The sequence below is a fragment of the Eurosta solidaginis genome, chromosome 5 (assembly GCF_040869045.1).
Source record: "Eurosta solidaginis isolate ZX-2024a chromosome 5, ASM4086904v1, whole genome shotgun sequence".
Lineage (NCBI taxonomy): Eukaryota > Metazoa > Arthropoda > Insecta > Diptera > Tephritidae > Eurosta > Eurosta solidaginis.
In genome coordinates, this window is record NC_090323.1 from 151,884,372 (window position 1) to 151,898,224 (window position 13,853).

General features: G+C 37.1%; 1 protein-coding gene across 7 annotated transcripts in view; it reads right to left on the reverse strand.

Annotated features, from left to right (window-relative positions):
• LOC137254025 (uncharacterized) overlaps positions 1-13,853 on the reverse strand; it is a 25,579-nt gene continuing 11,726 nt past the window's right edge. For all 7 annotated transcript variants that reach the window (XM_067791691.1, XM_067791690.1, XM_067791687.1 and 4 more), the window contains 2 exons: positions 698-952; positions 1-631 (listed from right to left, as the gene is read on the reverse strand). In XM_067791691.1, coding sequence (XP_067647792.1) covers positions 364-631; positions 698-952 — 523 coding nt within the window. In that variant the 3' untranslated portion in view covers positions 1-363. The remainder of the gene's footprint in view (positions 632-697; positions 953-13,853) is intronic.

A 13,853-nucleotide genomic window follows, 5' to 3' on the forward strand; every position in this document is an offset into this window, starting at 1 on the left:
ATCGTTTTTAGAATAATTCTTTATTTTAGCTTTTTTTGTGCCGTGTTAATCAGTGTTTCATACTTCGTATTTTTATAAAAATTATTGTAAAATAGTACACAAATAAAAAAGCTTATTAAATGGTAAGTAAAGTACAACAATATTCAAGACCAACTTATAACTCGAGCTGGGCTATGGTAAATAAATGTAAATGTATGAGTATAAATTATGTATTTACATATAAAGATTATACATAAATCGCCTTAAGTAATTAGCATTGAATTTAATCGGTTACATACGTTTTATATAACTAAATATTAATATTCATTCATTTAAAGTATGTATGTACGTATGTATGTTTATATAATTACAATTACATCAACTTTAATAATGATTACTACCACGATCCGAATATTTTCCACTAACTTTTCCAACTGAATAATGATCCGAATAAGCGTCGTATTTATTTCCTTTGTATGCAATTTCTTTGGTAGGTACATAACCAATATTATTTTGCCAATGACGCGTCCAATATAAATTTTCATTTCGCACTTGAGAGGGTGTTTTAGCATCCCTACAAACATGCACACAATATATCATGCATCCAATGAGTGTAAGGAATCCAAATATTAAAAATATGATCCCAAGTATCCTTTAAAAATGTAAATTTATATATGTAAATTATCAATATAGAATGCAAAAAAGCAAATTAAATTACCACACATAAAGAGGTTCGAAAAACTGCACAACAATAACAAAACCCAAACTCACAAGAATTAGACCTAAATTTAAAAGCAACATTAGACAGCAAACGCCTTTTATATTGGGACAAAATGGATTTGGTGCTGACATTGCATCAATTTTAACTCCACGTTTTGTTGTTGATCGCGCGCTCTGGCCAGTTTTAGCTGTACTTGCGACCGAGTAGACACTGTGTGAGGCTCCTCGTGATTGTGGCCGATGGCTATAACGACTGTTGAAAACAGAAAAAAACTTAGTAAGAATCATAATTTTTTTTAAAGATATGTTATCTTCGTATAAGAATACCCTTATTTTATTCAAGAAAAGAAATATTAGTTGAAGACATACATCTTTGAATTGCGGGGAATGTTTTTTCCTTACAAAAACAAGTAAGGACGGGACTGTCAGACTGCAAACTTTTCATGAATGGAGCTGAACAAATAGCCTTATCCCATTCGTAATATTCGTATAATTGGCTGTAAAAGATATTTAATATACATATATTGGACAGATGTACATACTAGAGGTTTACGCCGATCACTTTATCGGCGGCGGCGGCGTAGGCTCTATTATATATCGGCGGCGGCGGCGTAGGCGGCGCGCCGGGGTACGCCGGTGTTCTTACTTTAAAAGCTTGATTTTTCTATCTAAAAAAATAATATTTAGGAAAGGGTTTGTTTATATGTATTTAAGGAAACAACGTGTTGGCCATTTCGAAAAGATCCGGGGTTTTTGCATCAAAATCTCGCAGACCGTTCAAAAATTTTCAGGAGTAGCTCCTTGCGAAGTGATTGTCCCTCGTTCGCATGCTCCAGAGAGGCTTCGAACCTAACCCCGGTCTTAGGAATTGGTACTGCTGCGTCTGCTGAAAAGAAATAGAGATACATAAAATAGTCACACTTTTGCCTGTATATCTCGTGCAAAGCGTAGTTTCACCTAGGGTTAACTCCTAATAATCGTCGCGAACACAATTTCTTTAAATCATTTGTCGCTCCCTGGCGGTCACGCATAAAGGCGACTTAGGGTTACTATGAATGGTCTATTAATACTCATGACTATCGTGGCACAGGGCGCCTCCAGTTTTTTCGGCTGTTTTTAAGAGCTACAATTTCCGATGTGCGAACAGTAGGAATCCCTACCACCAATCGCTACCACGCCTCCTGAGCCTCTCACCATATGCCAGTACAGAAGCTATAGGACTGCGACTTCGAACTCATACCTTCGTTGACGTCACTTTCCTAGAAGCTCTAGGTGTAGCTCCGAAGACTTTCCAACGGATGCTTTTGTCGCGCTATGCTGCCGAGCTACACCTTGAAACGCTAGGGAGTGACTATTCGGCCAAAGATGCCGCCCTCGAAATCATAAGCAGTCTAAGTGGATGTCATTGCGTCATGGGTGAAAATCATATAATCCTCGGCACATCTACATAATTAAAATTTTACAAGGACCCTGGATAAAATTTTGTAATGTAGACCAAAGATTGCAGACGTTTGTGTTCACAACATAGATTTCAATAGTCTTCGTTAAATCAAATTTAGAATGAAAGTCGACGGATTTTAAGTTGAAAGTTGTTAACTACTGTTTTCCGGCCTTACGATATAGGAGCTCATTATGTATGACCGCGTAGCTTCAGTTTTCAGACAAGTTCGACTGTCCACTACGTTAGGGTAGTATCACACACGCTCATTAGTTCCACTGTCTTGGGAAAGCTTTTGCTTCACCACTTTGAGTGTTCTTGCGAAGGACAAAGCCTCGCCTGGTAGATATATGTGCCTACGTATTCACAATTGTAAAAGGAGCCGTAACGTGTAGGTGATATTTAAACTTGGTTGATAGGCTATAATCAATGTGATTCACTGCAAGGGACTAGTTTTGGATAGGGCCGCCAACTTTAGGAAATGTCAAACCGGGAGACTTAGCTGTTGAAGGATGAAGTGTGAAAATCAAAATTAACATTTCAGACGCTATTGTATAGTTTCGCAAATAAACAACAGATGTTTGAATGCAAGACTTAGTGATTTTTCAAACCCTTCTCATATGTACATATATCCTCAACTTAAGTATGAGGTAAGAATAATTTCAAAGGAGTGTTTATGCCCCTAGAACCTACTAAAGGATTTTGCATCACTGATTTCGCTTATTCTTGAGGACAATTTAAAAACATGTTCGCCTTGGGTCATTTTATTTGAATTAATTGTTCATTATTAATTTTTTCAAAAATGCAAAGTGAGCATATATATTTATTATATAACTTTTCTTTTAGTATTTTGTTTTAATAACTTGCTGAATTGGGTGATGCAAAATCCGTGTTAAGCTGACATCGAAAGCGCCTGTTATTTTAAATAACTTTTGAATAGTTATAAAGAGTTAAATTTCGCAATTAGTTTCTTATAACTGGCAGTGATGCGCATCCGTTGATACCACTTTCGACCATATCCGACCAATTTTCGACATGAACAATAAATGGCCTAAACAGTCTTAAACGAGTAGAAAATATAGTAATGCGCCGGACGCCGCGCCGCCACGCCGATATTTTTGACATTCGGCGGCGGCGTGCGAAAAACGACCAAAATCGGCGGCGGCGGCGGCGTTTATCGGCGGCGTATATATCTAGTACATACTTAAGCGACATTTTCGATAAATCTATACTAATTATATAAAAATGCTTATATGGGAAATGTTTGGAACTGCTAATCTCAAGAAGTACCAAACCGATTTTTATGAATTTTTTTTAAAGAAAGTATTGGCGCAAATATACACCCTGCGCTTTTTAATTTTTGCATTTTCACAAATTAAAGCCCTTTATTATACTCAGTTGAGCAGACCTCACAGAGTATATTAACTTTGATTGGATAACGGTTGGTTTTACAGGTATAAAGGAATCGAGATAGATATAGACTTCCATATATCAAAATCATCAGTATCGAAAAAAAATGTGTTTGAGCCATGTCCGTCCGTCCGTCCGTTAACACGATAACTTGAGTAAATTTTGAAGTATCTTGATGAAATTTGGTATGTAGGTTCCTGGGCACTCATCTCAGATCGCTATTTAAAATGAACAATATCGGACTATAACCACGCCCACTTTTACGATATCGAAAATTTCGAAAAACTGAAAAAGTGCGATAATGCATTACCAAAAACGAATAAAGCGATGAAACTTGGTAGATGAGTTGAACTTATGATGCAGAATAAATGATATGGTGCAACCAAATACAAAAATAAAAGAAAATTTCAAAATGGGCGTGGCTCCGCCCTTTTTCATTTCATTTGTCTAGGATACTTTTACTTCACATATACAACTATCACCACTCCTTTCTAAAAGCCTTTATTCTTTTAATTTGATACCCATATCGTACAAACACATTCTAGAGTCACCCCTAGTCCACCTATAGAACTAAGGCCTACCCCCTTTTAAAATACTCATTATCACCTTTCTTTTGATACCCATATTGTACAAACACGTTCTAGAGTCAACCCTGGTCCACCTTTATAACGATATCTCAAAAAGGCGTCCACCTATAGAACTAAGGCCCTCCCTTTTAAAATACTCATTAACACCTTTCATTTGACACCCATATCGTACAAACAAATTCTAGATTCACCCTGGTCCACCTTTATGGCGATATCTCGAAAAGGCGTACATCCATAGAACTAAGGCCCACTCCCTTTTAAAATACCCATTAACACCTTTCGTTTGATACCCATATTGTACAAACGCATTCTAGAGTCACCCCTGGTCCACCTTTATGGCGATATCTCGAAAAGGCGTCCACCTATAGAACTAAGGCCCACTCCTTTTTAAAATACTCATTAACACCTTTCATTTGATACCCATATCGTACAAACAATTTCTAGAATCATCCCTGGTCCACCTTTATGGAGATATCTCGAAAAGGCGTCCACCTATAGAACTTAGACCCACGCCCTTTTAAAATACTCATTAACACCTTTCATTTGATACCCATATCGTACAAACAAATTCTAGAGTCACCCCTGGTCCACCTTTATGGCGATATCTTGAAAAGGCGTCCACCCATAGAACTAAGGCCCACGCCCTTTTAAAATACTCATTAACACCTTTCATTTGATACCCATATCGTACAAACAAATTCTAGAGTCACCCCTGGTCCACCTTTATGGCGATATCTCGAAAAGGCGTCCACCCATAGAACTAAGGCCCACTCACTTTTAAAATACTCATTAACACCTTTCATTTGATACTCATATCGTACACAAAAATTCTAGAGTCACCCTGGTCCACCTTTATGGCAATATCTCGAAAAGGCGTCCACCCATAGAACTAAGGCCCACGCCCTTTTAAAATATTCATTAACACCTTTCATTTGATACCCTTATCGTACAAACAACACATTCCAGGGTTACCCTAGGTACATTTTCCTACATGGTGATTTTCCCTTATTTTGTCTCCAAAGCTCTCAAATGAGTATGTAATGTTCGGTTACACCCGAACTTAGTCTTCCTTACTTGTTTTTAGGATAAAGTGGATGAAAACCCCCAAATAATGCAAGCATAACACTTTTCGATGACCAAACCCAAGCTACAGCGGGCCAACAAAAACAACTTTGTGTTTGTGAAGAGATACCCACATATACTCACAGCCAAAGAGAGTGCGTCATTTCGCTCTTGGCAAATGCACGAGCTTTTATACTCAGCTGAGCAGAGCTCACAGAGTATATTAACTTTGTTCGCATAACGGTAATCCGTAACGGCATAAACTAATCGAGATAGATATAGACTTCTATATATCAAAATGATCTGGGCGAAAAAAGAAATTCATTTAGCCATGACCGTCCGTCCGTCCGTAAACACGATAACTTGAGTAAATTTTGAGGTATCTTAATGAAATTTGGTATGTAGGTTTCTGGGCGCTCATCTCAGATCGCTATTTAAAATGAACGAAATCGGACCACAACCACGCCCACTTTTTCGATATCGAAAATTTCGAAAAACCGAAAAAGTGCGATAATTCATTACCAAAGACAAATAAAGCGATGAAACTTGGTAGGTGAGTTGACCTTATGACGCAAAATAGAAAATTAGTAAAATTTTGGACAATGAGTGTGGCATCACCCACTTTTAAAAGAAGGTAATTTAAAAGTTTTGCAAGCTCTAATTTCGCAGTCGTTGAAGATATCATGATGAAATTTGGCAGGCACGTTACTCCTATTACTATATGTGTGCGAAATAAAAACAAGTAAGGAAGGCTAAGTTCGGGTGTAACCGAACATTACATACTCAGTTGAGAGCTATGGAGACAAAGTAAGGGAAAATCACCATGTAGGATAATGAACCTCAGGAAACCCTGGAATGTGTTTGTATAACATGTGAATCAAATGGATGGTATTAAAGAGTATTTTAAGAGGGCCATGGTTCTGTAGGTGGACGCCATTTAAGGATATCGCCATAAAGGTGGACCAGGGCTGACTCTAGAATTTCTTTGTACGATATGGGTATCAAATGAAAGGTGTTAATGGGTATTTTAAAAGGGAGTGGGCCTTAGTTCTATGGGTGGACGCCTTTTCGAGATATCGCCATAGAGGTGGACCAGGGATGAGTCTAGAATGCGTTTGTACAATATGGGTATAAAATGAAAGGTGTAAATAAGTATTTTAAAAGGGAGTGGGCCTTAGTTCTATGGGTGGACCCTTTTCGAGATATCGCCATAAAGGAGGACCAGGGGTGACTCTAGACTTCGTTTGTACAATATGGGTATCAAATGGAAGGTGTAAATGAGTATTTTAAAAGGGAGTGGGCCTTAGTTCTATGGGTGGACGCCTTTTCGAGATATCGCCATAAAGGTGGACCAGGGGTGACTCTAGAATGCGTTTGTACAATATGGGTATCAAATGAAAGCTGTAAATGAGTATTTTAAAAGGGAGTGGGCCTTAGTTCTATGGGTGTACGTCTTTTCGAGATATCTCCATAAAGGTGGACCAGGGGTGACTCTAGAATGAGTTTGTACAATATGGGTATCAAGCGAAAGGTGTTAATGAGTATTTTAAAAGGGAGTGGGTCTTAGTTCTATAGATGGACGCCTTTTCGAGATATCGCGATAAGGGTGGACCAGAGGTGACTTTAAAATTTCTTTGTACGATATGGGTATCAAATGAAAGGTGTTAATGAGTATTTTAAAAGGGCGTGGGCCTTAGTTCTATAGGTGGACGCCTTTTCAAGATATCCCCATAAAGGTGGACCAGGGGTGACTCTAGAATTTGTTTGTACGATATGGGTATCAAATGAAAGGTGTTAATGAGTATTTTAAAAGGGAGTGGGCCTTAGTTCTATAGGTGGATGCCTTTTCGAGATATCGCCATAAAGGAGGGCCAGGGGTGACTCTAGAATATTTTTGTACGATATATAGATATAGATTTGAAAAGTTTTACATCGTCTGCGTACATCAAGATTTTTGAGTATTTAATTGTACCAGATATATCGTTTATGAACAACAAGAACAGAATCGGACCAAGATGGCTGCCCTGAGGAACACCAGAAGAAACATTGATGACCCCAGAAAGTGTATTTTTAAACATTACTTTTTGCGTACGATAACCAAGATACGAAGAAATCCAACATATAAGACGGGGTTGAAAACCGAGTTGACTGAGCTTATGAATAAGTAATGGGTGTGATACTTTGTCGAAAGCTTTACTGAAATCGGTGTAAATTACATCAGTGTGAAGGCCTTTTCTAAATCCATTAGAAACGTGGGTGGTAAATTCTAGTAAATTGGTGATAGGTGATTTGCCCTTACAGAACCCATGCTGTGAGCTTGCAATTATAGGGTAAATAGAGAATGTTAGGTGGTGAGTAACAATAGCCTCAAATAACTTTGGGATAGCGGATAACTTTGCTATGCCCCGGTAGTTTTCTATTGAAGACCTGCTTCCATTTTTATGAAGCGTAATAAGAAAAGATTCCTTCCATATTGTTGGGAAAACGCCATAAATTAAAGATAAATTAAATAAATCTGTTGGCGGCTGATAGATGTTTGCAGCACATTTTTTAAGAAAGTGTGTCGGGATCCTGTCGGGGCCGTATGAATATGATACTTTTAAAGTTTTTAAATAAGATAATACATCTTCTGAAGATATAAATGGAGCTCTGATTGAATAACATGAATCAATATGGTATGGGTATTCATTAGGTGAAACGTTGATCTGAATAGAGTAATTTGATTTGAAAAATTCCGCAAAGAAGTCGGCGATCTCTTGATCATCGCTGGAAATATTATCTTGGAATTTCATGGATGATGGAAACCCTTTCACCCTGCGTTTAGAGTTTACGAATCCGTAAAATGCCTTCGGGTTGCAAGTTATATTTCTTTTCATTTTACAAAGATAAGCTTTGTAACACTTTTTGTTCAATTGAAAATACTTGCAGCGTAGAATCGAGTACTGTAAATAATGGTTATGTAAACCCGTCTTTTTGAACAACTTGAAAGATCGAGACTTTTTATTCTTTAAAATTTTCAGCTCTTTAGTGAACCATACTTGGCTTGTATCGGAATGTACACAAATCCGCTTAGGTACGTATTTTTCAAAAAGACAGTAAATGGTATTGTAAAAGTGAGAAACGCTTTGCTCCACATCAGCATTAAATATTGGCCACACTATTCGAGATAGATCCCGATTTAATTTTTTAAAATTGGCCTTCGCAAAGTCGAAGCGATAACTGGAGTTGTATCGTTTATTTCCGCTGTTACAAGCATAATTTACAACTTCGTAAACTATTTTGAGGGAAGGGTGGTAAGCATCTTCAGGTTCAATAATGGGTTCGCATCGACTAATGGAATATTTAGATTCATCATCCACAAAGGCTAAATCTAACACTCTTCCGAATTTATTCGATTGGATGTTGATTTGTTGAAGGCACAGCTCAGATATTCCGTCTAGAAATTCATTGTTGGAAGACTTTGACGAAACTGGTACGATTTTAAAGTCAGAGATGCACCATGATATGTGTGGCATATCGAAGTCACCCAAGACAATAATGGAATCGGAAGGCTTTAGCATCGAATTAACAGTTCTTAGCAAGGAAATGTGATGCATATAAACGGACAGTTCAGAAGATGTCGGGATATAACAGATGGCCAAATAAATGTGGAAATTTGCTAGTTGTGTGCGTATGCACAAGAACTCAGTTGTATCGGTGGCGGTTACGCAAATCTCTTCAGATGGTATTGAAGAGTGTACAGCAAGCAGAACTCCACCTCCAACCCTGTTCAGGCGGTCATTTCGATATATCTGGTAGTCATTACAGAGGATCTCTGAGTTAAAAACATGAGGTTTCAGCCAGGTTTCGGTTAAAGCAATTATATCGTAGCTTGAGTTAAATGACTTTAAAAACAGTTCCGTTAACTTGGTGTTTAAGCCTCTAACATTTTCGTAAAGTATATCTAAAGCAGATTTTTCGTTCAGTTTTTTGACTCAGTGTTATTAACAGGGATCTTTGCTAAGTTTGGAACACTCTTATTCCGCCTATGTTCAAATTCCCGCACAAGTGCCCCATATGACCAAAAATCGTTACTCAAGATAGTGTCAAAATGGTCAATAGGTACATCTAATCTAAAGGAAGATACGTTTCTTTCATAACTAAAATTAAATTTCCGAATTGTTACGTCATGGGTTTTCCTTTTTGAGAAGATATACGATTTCAGATCCTCCTCAGTAGTATCCCTCTCGAATCTTGACACGAATATCGATTTTTTAGGAGGGACTACAACTTCCTAGTTCCAGGCTCAGTCGCCTGAGAACGGTTTGCAGGTTCAATATTTTTTCTAGCTGCTAGTTTTGTTGGAGGTGCCTTCGATGTTGAAGGCTCTACTGTAAGAGGACTTGGAGATGCTAAGTTTATTAATTCTATCGTGCTGGGTGTAGGAACGATTGGGTTCTGGATGTTTTGAACGGGGTCTAGGGTCAGTACGCCAGCCGAGACATCAGTTCGTTTTCGTTTGCTGTCACGACTGTCGCTGTTAGCATTAGCAGCTGAATCGGTAATACATTTGAAAGTTTTAAACAAGTTTTCATAATACTTGAATTTATCCCCTAATGTAGAAAGTTCCTTACCGATTTCGGAGAATGCGTTTCGGGTATGTTTGAAAAGCTTAAAAAGATCCACTTCCGTGGATCTGCATTTCAGGCACGACCAACGCACACCCTTGTTATCGTTGATCGCATCACACACCCTTGCTGTCAAACTAGCGCACTTCATATGAGCAAGCTCATCACAAAGCCAGCACGACACGAAACGCTCGGTATCACCTTTAAATTGGCAGTTAACAAAATTGCAAGACATTGTAAGTTAAAGTAAAATTGATTAAACAGACGGAGGCAGTGAAAGTAGTTTGGAGATCACAGTAAGAAAATCACTGTTTGAGCAGTTTGAAGATCACTGCATGAGCAGTTTAAGATCGCTATTAACTGACGCTTAACAACACACAATGCAAACAGCTGTTGCAGTGAAAAGAAAATGAAGTAAATGTGCACGAGCAAATAACAATTGAAAACTGAAAATAAATAAATGCCAATCAAATGCAACAACAAATATGCAAAGTGACTCGGCAAATATGTATGTATGTATGGATGTACACACTTTATCAATTATTTTTAAGATACAATTTATTTTAGTAAAGAAAAGCAGAACTTTAAATTGCTGAATGCAGTACACAACGTGTTTACACTTATTTTTAGCACAATAAATATTTAAACAAACAAATTTATTGATTTAAGATAAAATAAGGCACAGTAGAAATCAAAACACAACTTCACAGCTTGACGTTCGCACTTTTGTCGAAATTGTTGTGCTAGGAACAAATTTTCAAATAAATACATACATACATACTTACCGCTATGTAAGCAGAGTGAGCGCTGAGAACCGAGCCAAGATTGTCAGTGCGATAAAACTGATCACAAAAGTTGTTTTTTTCCAAGCTAGCTTGAAAAAAACGCTTCAACTAGCTAAACAGCATGGTTCAATTATACAGGTTGGCTCATCTCATCAGCTGATTTTATTTATGTCATTGCATGGTCGAAGGGATTTTCAAAAGGAGATGGCAAACTCAAAATGAAACCAACACATTGGCAACGTTTTACTTACACATACAAAAACTGCTAAGTTTTATGTTTCCATTCCATACCATACCATTCGCACCAACACCGATACACAGATTTTGACAATTTGAACAGACATTTTTTGTTGCTTTACAGATGAGCCAACCATGTATAGTTGAACCATGCTAAACAGTTACATTATGGCAAAACCATACAGATGGTGGAAGGTTATCAGCTAAATGTTACTTTTTTTAGCTGCTATGACACATCTACTTCTAGCGCAGTCAAAGAGTATATATTTGTTAAGAGGCGTCACTCGATACTTTTGTTGGTGCCAAAGCAAATTACTCGATGTTTTCTCAAGGTAGTCGTTGGTTTTTTTTGTCAGATGTATTTATAAAAACGCCTTCTATACATTTTCGTGCGGTATTTGTGTTTATTTTATTGATTGTATTAAATTAATTAATTAATTCTCTTTCCAAAAATCGTAATTATGCAAAGTCACTTTACCGCATAAATATATAGGATTCAATTAAAAAAAAACTAAACAAAACTTCCTTGAGAATCACATTCGACATGACAGGGTTGCTTTGCCAACAACAAAGTATCGAGTGACGCCTCTTAAGCGCAGTATGTTTTTGACACTCAACCAGCGTATTACAAAAACAAAATACATGAAATGCGTGTGTTTATTTGTATGTATGTCACCCTACCGCCACGCTGTTATTTCGTTATTTTTGTTTATCTGCACATTCGTATGTTCATTTCATTCGCTCGTTCACAATAGTGCGCTGTTTTTGAATATGCATCACTATACAACACCATCAATCAGGTCGACAATTACCTAAGCGGTTTCAACAAAGAGGATAAATATAATAAGAGCCGCCACTCGTTATTTTTTAGGCATTTACTCGATGTAAACTGTGAGGTAGTCGCTACTTTTGTTTTATGAGGGACATTTTTGAAGTGCCTCCCATTTACGCATGCAGTGTTGTCACTTTATACAAACGTGTTTTTTGGAAAAAGAATTAAATAATTAATTAAATACAGTCGGAAAAATAAACACAAATACCAGATGAAAATGTATAGAAGACATTTATAAATATCTCGCCCAAAAAAAAAGTAACGACTACCTCACAGTTTACATCGATTAAATGCCTAAAAATAACGAGTGACGGCTCTTATTATATTTATCCTCTTTGGTTTCAACTGAAACCGCTTAGCCAGCTCCACTTGATAAATTTTTATTGTTGCTTTCCATGCAATTCGGTAAGCTAGATATTGTTTTAAATGTAATAGCTAGCAAAGAAATACAGCTAACAAGTCAATACAAAGAAGCTTGTGTATAACACAGTGAACACCGACAAGAGCAGAGGGCAAAGCCGATGAGCATTGTGAATGATGACTAAGTGTGATATCTTCTGCATAAACGTCAAAATTCCAAAGTGATTGGTTCACCTGATTTGTATTTGACTATCGCTGTCTCTTCTGTCTCTCTTTCTATCACCCGCTGAAGATAGGCGCCGCCATATTGAACAGCCTGTCAAAACGCTGAAAAGTAGCCATATTGAACAGCCTGTCAGGCAGTTGACAGATAAGATAACACACTTAAGGCTCCATTACTGATACTTATGCGGCAGTTACCCACCGACGTGTGCCGTACGTAAGGACGTTTGTCGTACGAAGCACGTTTGACCGAACTCTCAAGCCCGTAGGAATCAATGTGTGCGTCTGTGTACATGTACATAACATATTTGTGTGTGTATTGTTTACAGATAAGCACTGTTGCCATTGACCATTTTGCATGTATGCTTATGGAAACATCAACTTTTTCCAATTTAATTTTTGATATTGTAAAAGGCCGGAATACATATTAAATAAGGATAAATAGATTAAATATTTATAATCAGCACTTTTACATAATTATTTCGAATTATTTCCACAATTTTTCAAATTTTAATTAGGCTTTTTTGCATAAAATTGCAAACGGTCAAAAATTAGCGCACAAAAGTTTACTAGGCAACTCTGTCTAGTGAGAGAGCGATCAGCTGACACGTTCTTACGGAAAAAATCAAAATTGTTTTGATTTCTACGTTCCGGGCTACGTACGTACGGGCGTTGCACGTCGGTGAGTTTTCGTTTACATTGCACACTCATAAGATAGGTCGTGTCAGCTGACACGTTTTTTCTACGTACGTTCGTGGGTAACTGCCGCATTAGCATAGACTTGACTTGGCTTGCGAACTGTCACTTACAGTTCTGTTAAATGAACATTGCATGTTACTGATTACTCAAAACTTAACTTGACTTAGAAGTCTGTTGAATTTTGATTTTCTATGTAAGTTCTAAGTGACGTTTACATTTTGAGATGCCATTTGTTTGTTTCCATTTCATTTTGACATTTTGTCATACAAACTGACATTTATTTAAAAATAAATTTTAACGCTGATTATGATACCAGATTTTATGCGCCAAGTGGAGTATAATCGTGGCTAAGTTGCCAAGTTTACGCCAAGTCAAGTCAAGTCAATGCTAAGTATCAGTAATGGGGGCTTTAAAATGAAAGGTTGCGAGCATTGAACAACAGGCAAAGGGCGATTGGTCTGAAGTCAGCATTTAACTACAGACCACATCTGAATTATATGGAAAATTCTCCACTTTACATTAGCCACATAAGTGAAATTTGGGTTTTTTGTAAGGCTAGGAGGTGGCCAAATGAAACACCAGGTATGTGCTGTAGTAAGACTCATGTCAAATAAAGTGATAGCGGTGAGCCTCCGCCAGCAATCAAAGTGCTGCCTACATGAGAGCATACGTCGTCCAGTAATTTTAAATAAAATATAATAATATTAAAGAAAAAAAACTTTTTTAAAAATAGGCTTTTATTATTGGTTAATAAAATTAACTAACAAGTAAAAAATAAATTGACTGTAAAGAAATATAACACTTTATAAGTTCATTGTAACCTTGAAAGATAATTAGGCTTTTTCGTCTGCGACAAAAAAAATTCCATATTGTGCATAATTATATATTTTTAACATTTAAACTTTACACCTAAAT